General features: G+C 41.9%; 1 protein-coding gene across 1 annotated transcript in view; it reads left to right on the top strand.

Annotated features, from left to right (window-relative positions):
- Window positions 1-16941, top strand: part of COL6A1 (collagen type VI alpha 1 chain) — a 75575-nt gene that overhangs the window by 21291 nt on the left and 37343 nt on the right. The window contains exons 10-20 of the mRNA XM_029069164.1: window positions 1900-1944; window positions 2039-2065; window positions 3248-3274; window positions 3377-3421; window positions 4329-4382; window positions 4848-4910; window positions 10846-10908; window positions 11033-11086; window positions 11184-11219; window positions 11886-11948; window positions 15252-15314. Of these exons, the coding sequence (XP_028924997.1) occupies window positions 1900-1944; window positions 2039-2065; window positions 3248-3274; window positions 3377-3421; window positions 4329-4382; window positions 4848-4910; window positions 10846-10908; window positions 11033-11086; window positions 11184-11219; window positions 11886-11948; window positions 15252-15314 (540 nt within the window). The remainder of the gene's footprint in view (window positions 1-1899; window positions 1945-2038; window positions 2066-3247; window positions 3275-3376; window positions 3422-4328; window positions 4383-4847; window positions 4911-10845; window positions 10909-11032; window positions 11087-11183; window positions 11220-11885; window positions 11949-15251; window positions 15315-16941) is intronic.

Raw genomic sequence — 16941 nt, 5'->3', positions numbered from 1 at the left:
CCACACGGGACAACATGATTACCTTGTATCTACCCCAGCTCTTAGAACAGTGCTTGGCATATAGTGAGCGTTTAACAAATATCATAATTATTAGTAGTATTATTATCTAAGACTTTCTTTCTCTGACTCTAATGAAAGGAATTCCAGAGAAATCCAGAGCTTGCCCAAAAGACTGATCATGGTTTGTCACTGGAGCTAACTTCATTTTGCTGACTCTCTTCTCATGTCTCTAGCCCGTTTTGTTAGCAATCAGCATAATTTGAGAAAACCAAAGTTCTGTGAAAAGCATTTTAGGTCTTCTTTGTGCCTCTGCATGTTGTTTGCAAATAAATGTTCAGTATTAAATCCAAACTTTATATAGTGCAAAAAGTCGAGATCAACAATCTAACAAAACTACTTTAGAGAGAATAAAAAAACAAAGTAGCGAACTGAACGATGTAGATGCATCTGCATCCTTACTTAATCTAGATTGGAATCCCAGTCATTTCCTGGAACTTCTTACAGTTTGTTCAGTCATTAAAATGCAGCAACTGTGTCATTACAGATGACCCTAATGAGCTTTCCCTCCCCTTCTGCCAGTGGCAATCACTGCTTTTCACGTAAGAACACAGATATAGATGTAGAGAAGCAGAATGGCCTACTGGATAGAGCACGGGCCTGGGAGTCAGAGGACCTGGGTTCTAATCCCGGCCCCGCTGCTTGTCTGCTGTGTGACCTTGGGCAAGTCATCTAACTTCTCCATGCCTCAGTCACCTCATCTGTAAAATTGGGATTAAGACTGTGAGCCCTAAATGGACGGAGACTGTGTCCAACCTAATTAACTTGTATCTATCCCAGCACTAGGTTCAGTACCTGGCACACAGTAAGTGCTTAACAAATACCATCGACAACAGCAACAATAGATATTGTGAGACAGAGGGACAAAGAGAAAGAGATGGGGTTGGAGATGTATGGTGATTTGATCTAGTCCTCTTCCCTCCTGGGTTCTCCTCAGCCCTCGGTGCTCACACAAACTAAGGGTTGAGGGTGAGTGCCCGGCTCTGCCACTTGTCAGCTGTGTGACTGGGGGCAAGTCACTTAACTTCTCTGTGCCTGTTACCTCATCTGTAAAATGGGGATTAACTGTGAGCCTCACGTGGGACAACCCGATTACCCTGTATCTACCCCAGCGCTTAGAACAGTGCTCTGCACATTGTAAGCGCTTAACAAATACCAACATTATTATTGTTATTATTCAAATGTGGTCAGACATCTGCTAGGTTATCCTCAAGAATATCAGCCACCCTAAAACTGAATCATTCCTAAAATAACTGCTCTATCTGTAAGCAATCCTCTGACTCAAACTTCCCCTCATCAGCCTCTTGGGGCACATTTGGGGCCCTCATCCAGCATGCTCCGAAGTCAACAGGGGCAATGTTAAAGAATTGATTTTCCTAAACTCAGTGACCTTGAGGGTATAGTTTTCCCACACTTGGAATGGATCCTTTTCCCATTCAAAAACTGCAAAATTTAACATTCTCATTTTGAAAACATTGACCCACACTCCTTCTCCCCCTACTTGAGAGGTGATGGATGTGCTTCCCACCCTCTTAAAACAAGATTTCTCATTCAACCAGCGGGCAAAGCAGAGATGAGATGCTCCACAGAGACACATTCTTCCACAGCTGGGACTGAGGGAAGATGCTCAGCCTGTCTTCTTCTGGGAAGCCGGATTACCAACAAGCAGTTATGGGCTCTGTGTAGCCTCCAGAGTTGAGAGTCCTATTGGTTATTGAGGAGCAGCTTGTTCCCCTGAGCCAGAGAGATTATGGCCCCATGGATCAGGGGCATGTAGAGACACTGGGTAGCCACTTTCATCCTTACACTTCCTAACTAGTGTTGTTCTTCCTTCTGTTCTAGGGGAGACCAGGTGATCTTGGACCCGTTGGTTACCAGGGAATGAAGGTAGGTATCATCTGCCCGATTTTTTGGGGAGGCTTGTTTTAATTCTGTGATTATTAAATGCCTTCTTCCCTCTCTGTTTTCCTTTGCTTTTTAGGGAGAAAAAGGAGGCCGGGGGGAAAAGGTGAGTGTGGGGTCATTCGGCCCAGGTCTCAGCCTTGCCTAAGAGGGGCTGCTTGGCTTCAGATTCCTCTGTCATGTACCTCTCTCTCCTTTTCCTGCTTCAACACATTAAGTATGCCCCATTCTCCAGAGGATCAGTGATCATAGGCTCAGTTTTTTTCCCAGATATCTGACTATCCCAATCCTTGTGCTTAGCTTAACATTGGCCATTCAAAGGGTTAATGTCACACCTCTTCAGCCCCCCATAACTGACCATCCTCCAACCTGCTCTGGTTACACACAAATTGTGCAACGTAGAGTTTGGTAAAGGTGGAGAGAGCTGGTTTAGCATCGATCTAATTCCAAAATTCAGTAAGTATGAGATTCAGTTCCCCTCAGAAGCCCCATATTCAAGTCTCTTACTTCTGATGAATAAAACCTGAGCCCAAATATTCAGAATTTCTCATAGTCAATGTCTGTCAACTCTTGGGATTAGAAAAGTCAGCTGGTTACTGGTGTGTCACTAGGTTATCCCACTTGCTATTACCAGTTAATTAGAAGTTCTAGGATTCCGTACATCTTTTCAAAGTGGAAAAGCTGAAGGAAACCCTCCTCAATTTGTGGATGTGTTTATGGGCTCCATATGCCTCATTTCTCATTTTGGGAAAGCATCATAGCCTAGTGGAGAGAGCAGGAGCTTGAGAGTCAGGAGAACCTATGTCCTAATCCCAGCTTCACCACTTGTCTGCTGTGTGACCTTGGACAAGTCACTTTACTTCTCTGTGCCTCAGTTCCCTCATCTGCAAAATGGGAATTAAGACTGTGAGTCCAATGTGGGACAGGGACTGTGTCCAATCTAATTAGCTTGTATCTACCCCAACACTTAGAACATTGCTTTACACCTAGTAAAGCACTTTACAAATACAATCATTTTTTTTTCCTCCTCTGTTGACCCTTGAGGGTCATAGTAGCATATGCTTGTAGACTGTAAGCTCTGTGTAAACTATAAGATCCTTATGGGTAGGAATCATGTCTTCCAACTCTATTGTGTTTTATTTTCCCAAACTTGCAATACAATGTTCTGCCCACATTAAACACCCAGTAAATACTGTTGATTTGGCAACATACAGACAGACATTGTCCTTGGAGAGAGGCAAGAGAGAAAATTTGGCCACTTCTTAACTCTTTTTCTTCTCATTTTCAGGGATCAAGAGGAGCGAAGGGATACAAGGTCAGTATTGCTCATATTTTGGTGTTCTTTTTCTCTTTTAAACTGCTGTGACCATTTTGTGACCATTAATCATGTCCCTTCTCTTGCTCCCTTTGCTTTCAGGGAGAGAAAGGCAAGCGTGGCATTGATGGCATTGATGGCATGAAGGTAAAACTTGCGTTGAGAAAGACAGAATCCTTTATTGATAAAAAATAAGAGCACTGAAAAGTTAATTATGGGATTTATTAATTACTTATTGTGTGCTGCATACTGGGATGAATACAAAAGAAAGAGAATAGGCAAGCTCACTGTAAGTGGCTCCTAGGCAGATACATAGAACAATTCCAGTGAAATACAAGACAATAAAAAACAAATTCAATAATCCAGATTAACAATGGTAAACAAGTAGCTGAAAACAGTACTTAGAGGCATGAATCTTCATGCTCTTCATTTTCCCAGGGAAGAGTTTCAAAAAGATGTATGCCGGCCTTGGGCTTCTTGGTTTTGCTGACATGCTAAGCAGAAACTAGAGGAAATAGGTGATTTGAGGCCAGCAAATGAGAGAAGCAGCGTGGCTCAGTGGAAAGAGCACGGGCTTTGGAGTCAGAGGTCATAGGTTCGAATCCCAGCTCTGCCACTTGTCAGCTGTGTGACTTTCGGCAAGTCATTTAATTTCTCGGTGCCTCAGTTACCTCATCTGTAAAATGGGGATTAAGACTGTGAGCCCCGCGTGGGACAACCTGATTCTCCTGTGTCTACCCCAGCGCTTAGAACAGTGCTTGGCACATAGTAAGCGCTTAACAAATACCAACATTATGATTATTATTATTTATGCTTGAATTTCTAAACTTGTGTTTTTTGAGGAAATTCAAACCTGCCTAAAAGTCCCACATTCAGGTATGAGATATAATTTGACTTGGTTTGGATCTGAAAGTACCACACATCATGAGATTACCAAGAAAAGTGCTTTATCCCACCCGGTAAAATTGAACTAAGGACATGGCTAGGACACACGTAAATGGTGATGCTGAGGGGAACCTCCATTTTAAAGCTTTATTTCCCTCCTGCCTGCTAGGGTGAAACTGGATTTCCTGGGTTACCTGGCTGCAAGGGATCACCAGGATTTGATGTAAGTGTGATTTTTTGAAATTAAAAAGATGAATATCATGGCTATAGCAGGTTTAAACCAGGCTGCATGATGGCTAGGGTAGGGAGAGGAGTGAGAAAACATGTGAGCAAACCCTTCCCTCTGATTAGCAGTGTAAGCATTCATGATCCTGAATTGAGGTGTGTGTTGGGATTGTAATAATTCATTAGTAAATGTTTAATAATCATTAATTTATCACTTGGAATATATTCCAAGACTTGGTCACATTTTCTTCTATTAGGAAATATTTCCTTGAATGCATCTTTGCAACTCCAGGAAGGTATTTAATAGAATATTAAGATTGGAACCATTCTAGAAATGCCCATCAAATATATTCTTTTCTTATCGTGTAGATAGATTGCCTATCAGTTACTTGTGTAAATTTAACACCCATAATGAAAACTGGTATCATTGTGCCTTGAGTAAAAATATTCTGTGTTTTAATAGGGAGTACAGGGACCCCCTGGACCTAAGGGAGATCCAGGCTCTTTCGGGGCTAAAGGACAAAAAGTAAGTTGTTTTTCCATTCAAAATGCTCTTGTTTATACTAGTAAGGAATTAATGGATTCAGTAATTGGTCTGTCTTCTATTTATTATGCTAACATAACAAGGGGGTGGCTTGATTAGCAGAATTTCCTGTGCACATGTCAGGTTTTGGACCAATTAACATCCATCTTGAGGCTACCTGAAAGGAGGGAGTTGATCTGGGGCAGTTTTGGGGAGGAGCAGTGGGAGGCTGGGAAAATACCGACTATGGGTTTCTGGGGAGGGGAAAACTGGCAGAACTAGAAGCATAATGTCACCAAGACCCACTCGAGGTCACTAAAGTCCACTTGGGTTTTCTACCCAAGCTCACCTACCAACCCTTACGGTCTCTACCTTTCCACCTACCTTACCCCTGTTTTCCAACCCACTACTTTCTCTTCCTATCCATTTCCCACCTATCCCCACTCACTCCCCCAAGCCTTTCCACTCCCTTACTGAGTCTTATTTCTCTGTTGCCTTTTCTCCTCATCCATCCTCTCATTTTCTCCATTCTCTTCTTTTCTCTTCCTTCCATTTCATTCTTTTTCTAGCTCCCTTTGTCTCAGGTTCTAGGTTCTAGATATTTCCTCCTGACTTGTATCTTTTTTTTTTTTACTGTCTTTTTCCATGCAATTCTCCTTCTCCCCACCTCCTCCACCCACTGTAATTCGATTGGACTCTTGAATTACTTATGAATCATCATAATAAATGAAGTAGGGACCTTAATTTGAAAGCTGTGTTTGTTTAAGGAAACCCTTGAACTTCTTTATCCTTGGCTTTCGTGTTTCCTTTTTTCTCCTCAAATATTTTTGTGTTATTTGGCCCTTGCTTTTTTCCTTTTCTGCTCTTTCTCTTTGCTCTCCTTCCAGTGTTGGCATGGCAGAGGAGTCCAACATTGTTTAGAAAACAGGAATGTGGCGGGGAGGAAGCAAGGAATGCTATGGATAGGTGTGCAGAGCAGAGGCTTTTCCCGGCCTGCCTTAGCTAGTAGCGGAACAGCCAACATGCTCTTCATGGCACCCAGACATCTATAGAGTTGACTTAGCCAATACAGAGTTAGGTGGAGAGAGGCTTCACTGTTTTTAAAGAAACTTTCCAACCAGCAGGCAGAAGGTCATATTCAGTGCTCTGCAAACGGTATGTGCTCAGTAAATACGACGGATTGATTGATATTTCCTTGGAATGGTATCCTGCTGCGTTGGATGGCAGGCCACTGGATCCTTGCTAGTCTTCACTGCTTATGCCCACAATCAGTGGACCTGGCACCAGAAAAGTAATGGAATCTGCCTGTTAGTTTGGCAATCTTGACTTGTGAGTCAGTTTCTGTAAAGCAAATCAGCAGCTCACATGCTTGGTTGTAATTCAGTATAGTGGACCTGGAAAATGGTAGGTTGGGCTCTTGTAGACAGATTGGGTGTCCAACTGGGGTCAATCCCATTAACCTTTGATATCTAGGAGGTGAGGGGAAGAATTTTCCTCCCTTTCACACCCAGATATCAGCATATACTGATATCTTGGAATGTCCCCTAATGTATTCCTTGTCCTATCTCTGAGAACATGAATATGAAGATGAGAAAAGTCTGAAATGTTTTCTCCCTTTCTATCTATAAGATCTTCTTAATAATAATAATACTGATGGTATTTGTTAAGCCCTTACTATGGGCCAAGCACTATACTACGCGCTGGGATAGATACAATGTAATCAGGTTGCCCCAGGTGGGGCTCAGAATCTTAATCCCCATTTTACAGAAGAAGTAACTGAGTCACAGAGAAATTAAGTGACTTGCCTCAAGTCACACAGCCGATAAGTGCCGGATCCGGGATTAGAACCCATTCCTCCCGACTCCCAAGCCTGTGCTCTTTCCACTAAGCCACGCTGATTCTCATCTTGCCTTGAGCTATCTGATGCAGTGCTCAATAAATAACACTGACTGATTGGTAGTACATGGCTTCAAATTCACTGACGAATTGATTTTTTGGTATAAGCTATTCCTGGGCCCGGCCAACATGCCGTATTTTGTATCAGACCCCGATACCAAACAATTGCAACCGTAAAAGCTATTCTTTCTCTCCTCTAAAATGTGAGTCTCATTTGGGACAGGAACTGTATCTGACCTGATTAACTTGTATCTTACACCAGCACTTTGTACAGTGCTCGGGACTGTAAATAATAAACAAATAATAAATAAACAGTAAATAATAAATGAATAACAAATACCACCATGATTATAAGTATCATTATTATTATGCAGTAGAACATGCAGTATAAAAGTGACATGGCCCTTGCTTTGGAGATTATAATCTAATCAATTTCAATCCTAACTTTCCCTGTTACCAAGAATTCACCTAAAGATTTAGTGAACCTTTGGGTACTTTCTGCCTCACCAACCCCCTCTCTTACCGCCCACTGTGTGAAGAAGTATTTCTTTAAGTTGTTTCTAGCCTACCAATTTTCAAGGGGAGACCCCTAGTCAGGGTTGTGGGATTTAATAAACAGCACAATAATTTTCAGCCATAATTCAATCATGTCCCCACTCAGTTTCCATCTTTGAAGACTGAAAAGTACTAGTGTAAGGGCAGCTTACACCAATTCTTCTGAAAATTGACTCCAGACAATAAGTTTGACGTGTTCTTAATGAAGAAAATGGAATCCTTGGACATTATTTATTTAATTTTGATTATCATCTTATTCTAATGTGAAGGAAATGGTTATTATTTTGGTTTGAGTTATTCCCTAAATTTTCCTTTGCCGTTTTATGCAGTAATATGTTGAAATGAATTGTTCTGCTCTGCGTGAAATAGTTTGGCTTTTGTGGCCTTGAGGAATCAGGAGAAGAGGGTTGTGGCTACAGAATGGACCACAGAGCTGTCTAATGAGCTTTGTGCTTTCCAGCAGAGATTTGCCATCCAAAATTAAAGCTAACATCTTTTAAGAAACATATCCCTAACGGGTGCATAAGCTCACGTTAAATGCAGACTGCAAACTGTTTAGAGTTGGCCCAGCTAGAAAATAAATCACTGCAAGCCTTGAACAATGAGATCTCCTTTAGTTGCTCTGAGAACAGCATCAGATCCTGAGTTCTTCAGCTAAAACTTTCTTGCGCTGATTTGATCCCTGTTGTGTGGGCTGAAAATGAGTGGTTTACTGGCCAAGGATAAATCTTCCTAATTATAGATAAATAATTGCCTTTGTAATTTTAGATTAACAATCCAAGAAGCTTTAAAGGGTGAGGAAATGCAGTATATTCATATAGCTTACGTAGTTATTCATATAACTACCTCTGTAGAACAGTACTCTGCACATAGTAAGCGCTTAATAAATATGATTGAATGAATGTTTATATAGAACTGGGCGGTGGAAAATGTTCCTTTGGCATTTGGCCTTAGTTATGTAATTTAATAAAATGCAATGTCACACACTGCCAATGGCAGAGTTATAGAGGGTTTTGAAAAAATGTTTAAGTATAGCTTACATAGTTATTCATATAACTACCTCTGTAGAACAGTACTCTGCACATAGTAAGCGCTTAATAAATACGATTGAATGAATGTTTATATAGAACTGGGCGATGGAAAATGTTCCTTTGGCATTTGGCCTTAGTTATGTAATTTAATAAAATGCAATGTCACACACTGCCAATGGCAGAGTTATAGAGGGTTTTGAAAAAATGTTTAAGTAAAGGTTCCATGAGTCATATCCTAAAATCTTTGAAAGTGCTATGAGACCGGACCAAACAGCGAAACACGGAAGATGTTCTCAGGGAAATCCCTATCTGTTATTGAGCCTAATGGGCTTGTATGTCTCCGAGTCAGTGAACAGTAACATTATTAGCAGCAGGGACATTTAATGAGCACTTTCAGTCTGTTAAGAAGTACTCGGAAGAGTTGAGGAGAAATATAAAAACACTGATTGAGAAATCAACCCGGGCTCACAGTTTAGAGGGTGAGTTTAGAAGCCCAGAGAAAGAGCAGCAGCAGGGTTAATTCATCTAAAACTAGAAGGCAACAACACGTGCAACAATAAGAATTGCAGGGAGAAGCAACGTGGCCTAGTGGATAGGATACGGGCCTGAGTCAGAGGACAGTTTTCCAGTCCCAGCTCTGCCATTTATCCACTGTGTGACCTAGGGCAAGTCACTTCACTCCTCTGTGCCTCAGTTACCTCAACCGTAAAATGGGGATTAAGAGAGTGTGAGCCCCATGTGGTACATGGATTCTGCCCAACCTGATTATCTTGTATCTACCCCAGTCTTTTGCATGGTGTCTGGCATATAGTAAGTGCTTAATAAATACCATTTTTTAAAAAAGTAAGCAGCCTTATGGCCTAATGGCACTGCTAGGAGCATATGGGCTTCAGCCTCCACCCTGCTTCAGGCAGAGCCTACTTTCCATTGTCAGACTCACTGTGGCACATTCACTCATAATAATAATAATAATAATGTTGGTATTTAAGCGCTTACTATGTGCAAAGCACTGTTCTAAGCGCTGGGGTAGCTACAGGGTAATCAGGTTGTCCCGCGTGAGGCTCACAGTCTTCATCCCCAGATGAGGTCACTGAGGCCCAGAGAGGTGAAGTGACTTGCCCACAGTCACAGAGCTGACAAGTGGTTGAGTCGGGACTTGAACCCATGACCTCTGACTTCCAATCCCAGAGTCTTTCCACTGAGCCACGCTGTAATGGCCGCCAGGCTGCCCTTTGGTGAATTAAGACTCCAAGTGGCTCACCGGTAGGGATCGTACCTAATACCTGGGCCTAGGTCAGTGCTCTGCACAAAGATTGCATTCATTAAATTCTAGTGCCCTTGACTACTCCTCTGGCAAATTAACTGGTGTCCTAGTAGTCTGAAAAAGAAAATGGGTCTCCCTCGTACCTACCTCTTGTGACTAAAGCACTTTGAAAAATCTGAGTCCATTGTTCTTTTGTCGATACTTCCTGGTTTCATGCTAAGGTTTATGGATTAGGTCACACAGTTTCAGGGAGAAAATACGTCTGAAGCAAGATATAACTAACACAAAATATGGTTTATGTCTTGGTTGTTTTTCTTAATTGACAACTGAAGTCTGACCTCTAACATGTACTGTTTAACTGGAGACCCTTGAACTCAAATCTAGCAGAAGGGAAAGGGGGCGGAATGGGATGGCCATTCCAGGGTCCACGCCGTGAAGCGCTTAGGCTGAGGAGAGTATCCTGGGGCACCAGAACAGTTTGGTGGCTCAAAGCATCTTGTTGCTGTTTGACTAGGGCTGGGATTCCTGATGGGGTCTTCATAACAATCTTGGCACCAGGAAAATCCCCACAGTGCAGTCAGTCCTCTGCAGCCAGACCTGGAAATTTATCGTCGACTTCAAAGCACTCAATCAGCTTGCTCCATCCTACCTCACTTCACTGATTTCCTACGATAGCCCAGTCTACTCACTCCATTTCCGCTAATGCCAGTTTACTCACTGCGATCCGATATTGTCTATTTTGCCGCCAAACTCTTGCCTACCTACTCCCCCTAACCTGGAACTCTCTCCCCCTCCATACATACTAGACCACCATTCTCTCCACCTTCAAAGCATTAGTAAAGTGATATTTCTTCCAAAAGGCCTTCCCCCATTCATCCATCCTTTCCCCAGTTCATTCTTCCTTCTGCGTTGTCTGTGCACTTGGATCTGTAATCTTTGGACATTTGATATTCGCCCCAACCCCATAGCACTTAGGTACATGTCTTTTAATGATATACTATGAATTATTTATTCATATTAATATCTGTCTCCCCCTCTAGACTGTAAGCTCATTATGGGCAGGGAACGTATCCGCTAATTCTTGTATTATACTTTCCAAAGTTCTTAGTACAGTGCTCTGCTCCTAGTAAGCACTCAATAAATACGATTGATAGATTAGGGAAATTCCTGACCCCTCTGATTTCTTTTCCAGGGTGTAGCCGGAGCCGATGGGGAACCGGGAAGACCAGGAAATACAGGATCCCCGGGAGAGGAGGTAAAATGACAAAAACCAACGAACCCTGGATTCTCAAACAGATTCATTGCTTACATTATAATCACCTGGGACCAGGAGAGCATCCTCATTTTCCTTTAAGTTATTCATATCCTTTTGTTTCTAGGGCCAACCAGGAGATCCAGGTCCCCGAGGAGAGAAAGGAGAACTAGGAGATGAAGTAAGTGATACACATTTCCTTTCCCCTTTTCTTGGATGGTAAGGCACAGCAAAATATGAAAACGGCTAATTCATTTTTTTTTTTCTTTCCATTTCAGGGAAATGTTGGCCCAGATGGTCCCACGGGAGAAAGGGTAAGTAATGTTGCTTTAATGGGTCTGACCTACTTCATGGTCTTCCCAATTTAGTCATGGAATTGATGACTTTTGCCAAATTATGTTCTCTAGAAATGCAGACATGCATGTTGCGCCCATTGTAAATAGTTTAAAACAACAGTTCCTCATAAAACTTTAGCTGCTAAGAAAACAGACTTGAAGTTGAGTAGTGACTCAAGGGTGAAGCCTGAATGGTGCAATGCTCTTTGAAGTTGACCTGGGCCGAATCAATAAATGATCCCTAGGTCCTGAATGTTTGTCCTAGAGTTGTAGATTAAAGCCAGTTAGATTACAGGCCCATTTATATCTGATGATGATGATGGTATTTGTGCCAAGCACTGTTCTAAATGTTGGGTTATCAGGTTATCAGGTTGTCCCAGGTGGGGCTCAATCCACCTGGATTAATCCCCATTTTACAGATGAGGTCACTGAGGTACAGAGAAGTTAAGTGACTTGCCCAAAGTCACACAGCTGACAAGTGGCAGAGCTGGAATTAGAACCCACGACCTCTGACTCCCAAGCCCGGGCTCTTCCCACTAAACCATGCCGCTTCTCTGATATCATTACTCCCTGCTGGATTTCAGCTTCATTCCCCAACTGCTGATGGTATTCAAATTTCATTCTTATTCTGCTTCTCTCCAACAGGGTGGCCCTGGAGAAAGAGGGCCTCAGGGTACACCCGGGGCCCGTGGACCGAGAGGCGATCCGGTAACTTATTTTTAAATTCGTTGGTTTGAAATTATTCAATGCAATAGCTCCATGTCAGTTTTTTGGAACTCATGTTGGTTCTATATCAGAACTGGTATTTGTCTAGAAATAATTCCATAGAGAGAGAGTAATACTTTCCACCACACTATCCAAGACTTTTTGACACGGACTGATTCTGACATTGTCAGGCTGATTATAGCTTCTGGAGTCACCAAATATTTTGATTGTTTTAGGTTGGACAGTTCAGCATCAGCCTGCCTTGGCCTACTTAAAAGTCTTCCTACAGTGTAAACTAGGGCATCACATTGGAAAGGTGCAGAAACCCAACGGCCAAGTGAGGGTGACAGAATATAAACCTTCCCCCAAATTCAGTAGCTTTAATATGTGAGTTCACTTTTCCAGCAGCTCTGCTGAATGCCTTGTTTTTTGTAGAGCCCTTTAATTTTTCTAAAGCCTGTTGATATCAATTATCTCGTTTTATCCTCACAATATGCCATTTGAGGTATGGAGAGGCAGGTATTATCTTCATTTTACAGATGAAGAGGTTGAGACTAAGAGAGCAACAGGCCAGGGGTATAGCCAAGACTGGAACCCAGATCTTTTGATTTCCACTCTCTTGCTCCTTACACTAGACCATACTCGCGGAAAGAGACAGTCATTTTGTCTTGGCTCAGAAGAAGCCAGTTTAGAATATAAAGAGAGATCATCATATCAGAAAGATCTGTTTCCCCTCTCAAGCCACAAGCTAAAATCAAGAATCTCATCTGAGGTTCCAGATGAGAACAAAAGAAGGAAAAAAAAAAGACTAGGAACCACACAGTGTTGTTGGTGAAAATTCTAAAATATGTACCTCTGGGGACTTTTCTGAATGTTAGCTATCAGAGAGTACTTTATAAAGTCTCTGCTGCTGGTATTCTTGTAAGTAGTAATGGCCTGGAAAGAGTTGGAAACTAGCTGAGTTCTCTCATGTCTTGTGACTCATTAGGAAAGTTTATGGGTGACCTGGGTGGGAAGCAGGAAACTGTGTGTGTGTGTGTGCGTGTGTGTATGGTGGAATTAGCGGGGAGAATGTCACCTACAGTTTTTAACGAGGGTGCGTGTTCCCAACTGTAGGCGGGGAATAAGTAGGAAAGTATTTGGCTTGTCTGCCACAGAAGTGAGTCATCTAACAGCTTAATATATAGTGCCAGGCAGCCAACTGCGCTCCCCTGTCCAAAATCAACATACAACAAATACTGGGTGATGCCACTCTTCTTTCCAAGGAGGGTGGAAAATAAGGTAAAGTCACTTGTGAGAGGTACTAGCTACGATGAATAAGACCTTAATCACTCAAGAGGACATACTGTACTAGGCTGTTTCTAGTGACGCCCCGCTCTGGGAGTTCAGTCCGTAATGGCCTGTGAAAATCCTGTTTTTGCCAGAAATTCCCTCCAGCGGGCACCCTAATATTCTTTCCCCTGGACTTTGATATAATCCATAGTCCTGTCATGGGCTATTGCTGCAAACAGGGTCTCTAACAGTCTAAATGCCCTGTTCAGTATCTGAGAAAAGGTTAGTTTTCTGTCATAGTCTCAGGGAACAACTGGGTCATTACAGAGATAGTGCTCAGTGAATAAAGTCTAGTTGGGAACGTTGTTTTTTGTTTTGTTTTTTGGTTTTTTATCTGGCTTAAACTCTTTCAAGCAGAGCTTGAAAATAATAATAATTATGGAATTTGTTAAGCACTTACTATGTGCCAAGCACTGTTCTTATAATCAGATGGTCCCATGTGGGACTCATAGTCTCAATCCCCATTTTATAGATGAGGTAACTGAGACACAGAGAAGTTAAGGGACTTGCCCAAGGTCACACAGTAGACAAGTGGCGGAATCGGGATTAGAACCCACGACCTCTGACTCCCAAGCCCGGGCTCTTGCCACTAGGCCATGCTGCTCCTCACAAAATATATACACTAAAAATACTAAAAGATCAAAGATACTAAAATATACTTGCCCTCCCACACTAAGTCCATTTCTCCGCCAGTCCTTTCTCTCGATGTCCACACCGTACAACAGTGAACAGGACTTACACCTTGCCCTCACCACAGGTAGATGACTCCACTTACTCATCCTTCTTCCCGTCACCAAGAAAAGGAAAAGACACAGGCATAAAATACACCCAAGTTTCAAGCTTCTAAAAGCTGAAGTTAGAATATCTCAGGGCCAAGTGCCTCTCTTCAAATTCCCCCTGCTCGGCTCAGAGGCCCTGACTCCAAACCGAGCTATTCAGTCCCTTCTGGCGAGCTGTATTTTTCAAACTGTGCTCAGTGTAATATTTGTCCCCAGTTAAACCAAGAGTCAGGAATCATTCCTACCACTGTAAGACATTATTTTGATAGGCTCAGACATTGCAATACTGTGTTTACAAATCCTTATGCCCAGAAAAGCCCACAATTAGAGTTTTGCACAGGGCTGGCCTCAGCCGTGGGAAGCCAGGACTTCCACACCAGTTGAAGCAGTTTCAGTGGTCTGAGCCCCTGTACTTCACAGCTAATTGACTGCTGCCTCCTTCATTCATTCAATAGTATTTATTGAGCACTTACTATGTGCAGAGCACTGTACTAAGCGCTTGGAATGTACAATTCGGCAACAGATAAAGACAATCCCTGCCCATCGACGGGCTCACAGTCTAATCGGGGGAGACAGATGGACAAAAACAAGACAACTTAATCACGGTAATTCCTCTATATGAGTTAATGGTTACAAGGCAATGGTGATAACAACTGAATCCCTTTTCCAGATGCAAACTGGATTACCGCAAATATAGCCAATATATCAGGCAGGATGAATAGAAGACATCAGAATATTAAGAGGATCTTTTTAAGGAAAGAATCAAAGAGGCTGCTTAACCTTCCTGGAGCTCAGCTTCCTGCAAAATAGAGATATAGGCCGTCTGCCTCCAATCAAATTCCCTGCTTGTTAACAAGGGTAGAGAAGGCCATGGTCCTCTATAAATAAATACAAGGAATTGTTTCAACCTCAAGTGGAAGGTTTAAAAATGCTGAAATGCTCCCATCAGGTAGTGTGGTCTTGAAGAGCTGAAAGTTCCTGCCTTTATGAAAAGTATCTAAGCCTTACCTCTTCAACATAACTGTGGTTTTAGGTCTTCACAAACATTTGTGACTTTCCCTAGAACTTGGAAGTTGGCCTGAAATTGTTTTTTGGTGTTTTTTGTTTTATTTTTGTTTTTTGCTGTTGTTGTTGTTGGTTAGAATTGTATTCTGTAGAATGCTGTGGGATCACCATGCCTCTTTTTCTCTCTCAGGGCGAACAAGGACCTCCAGGTGATCAAGGTCGAGAAGGAGGTGTCGGAGCCTCTGGAGATCCGGTGAGAAACAGAACAGATTCCCAAAATTATCGAGCCCAGTGTCCAGTTGGGATAAATCATACTTTACATAAGAAAAAGGACTAATTTGTTTCTACCTAGTCCACCCCATTTTCTACCTCCTTCCCTTCCGACTCTACGCTCCTCTAAGGGCAGTGACTGCTGGTGGATGAGGAAAGGATGGAAGTGCCCTTGGGTATTTGGCAGGTGGGTAAGTTTTTAACAATTGAAACAAGATGTGCAAGATAAAAATTTTTGGAAAATTTCATATTGAGTTCCCCTCCCAGTCCAGTGAAACAGACATTAATCACACAGATTTGGAATCCTAAAGTTCTCTGCATACGTGTTCATTTTGATAATGAAAGTGCTGTGACTTTAATGAGCCTCAAGGGATCCAGCTTTCATGTTTGTTAATGTGAAAAAATGCATACTGGAACTAGCTCAGATTAGATTTTGAAAACGTCATGAGGTATATATTCATAGCTATTATCTAAAATGAGAAGTTTGTTATCGTGATATTGTGGTTACATCGCCCCAGCTCCCACAACACCTCTGTGAAAACTGTGCCCTCAACAACTATATTTTGACTAACCAATTTCTTAAGCCAATAGTCATCTACATATTCACTTGTTTCTTCCTCCTAAATGTAATTAGTTTAGTGGCTGTCTTCCCCACTGGACTGTCAGCTCCTTGAAGACAAGTATCATTCTACTAACTGACTCCCAAGTGCTTAGTATAGTACTTTGCACCCAGTAGGCTCTCAATAAATACTGATTGCTCAATTATAGCATATTAATTGTACTCCTATAAGTCTCCATTCTGTCCAATGCCAGTTTTAAATGTAATAAATTTTAACTTTCCCACTTTTGTAATTGAAACATTAGCTGTGATCATGATGTGGATTCTAAAAGACTTAAAAATATTATTCAGGACTCTGAGGGTTTGTGGGCTGTTGGTGTTTATGGAAAAGGCATGGCCTACTTCCTCTAGGAAACAATATCCATTTTCAGGCTCTTTGGCGCCTGATCTCTGAATTACTTCTCAACGCATGAGAGCTAATCTTTATCTTGCAATGAATGTGAACTTACATCAGAAATGCTGCCCTCTTATTTAAAATCAGTTTAAACATCTGTTCAAATTTCTTTTGAATTTGTCTTCACAAAACCTCCATGGACTAAATTAGTCCCTTATGTTTTCTTGGCAGCTGTGCAACAATGTGCTGAAAAAGGACTTTTCCATCAGGAAAACCTATCAGTAAAGAGGTAGCCTAAAAGCCATAAGTAGTGATTCCCAATTCAGCAAAGGATGTCTAGACCCAGTATGCTTATCTGTTTGGTAAACTCAGCGAGAATGGTTGAGGTGCATAGCTCCCAACATTATCAGTGACATCTTACCAAACACATTCATTCAATAGTATTTGTTGAGCACTTACTATGTGCACAGCACTGTACTAAGCGCTTGGAATGAACAATTCGGCAACAGAGACAATCCCTGCCCATTGACGAGCTTATACACCATTCTTTATTTGTGGGTCTATTAGTTTTAAATGAATGCCCTATTCCATTAAATGAATGCCCTATGGACTATCCCTGATTATTAATAATAATTAATAATTATGGTATTTCTTAAG

The sequence above is a fragment of the Ornithorhynchus anatinus genome, chromosome 7, assembly GCF_004115215.2.
Source record: "Ornithorhynchus anatinus isolate Pmale09 chromosome 7, mOrnAna1.pri.v4, whole genome shotgun sequence".
Classification (NCBI taxonomy): domain Eukaryota; kingdom Metazoa; phylum Chordata; class Mammalia; order Monotremata; family Ornithorhynchidae; genus Ornithorhynchus; species Ornithorhynchus anatinus.
This window is presented reverse-complemented; position numbering and strand designations above follow the sequence as displayed.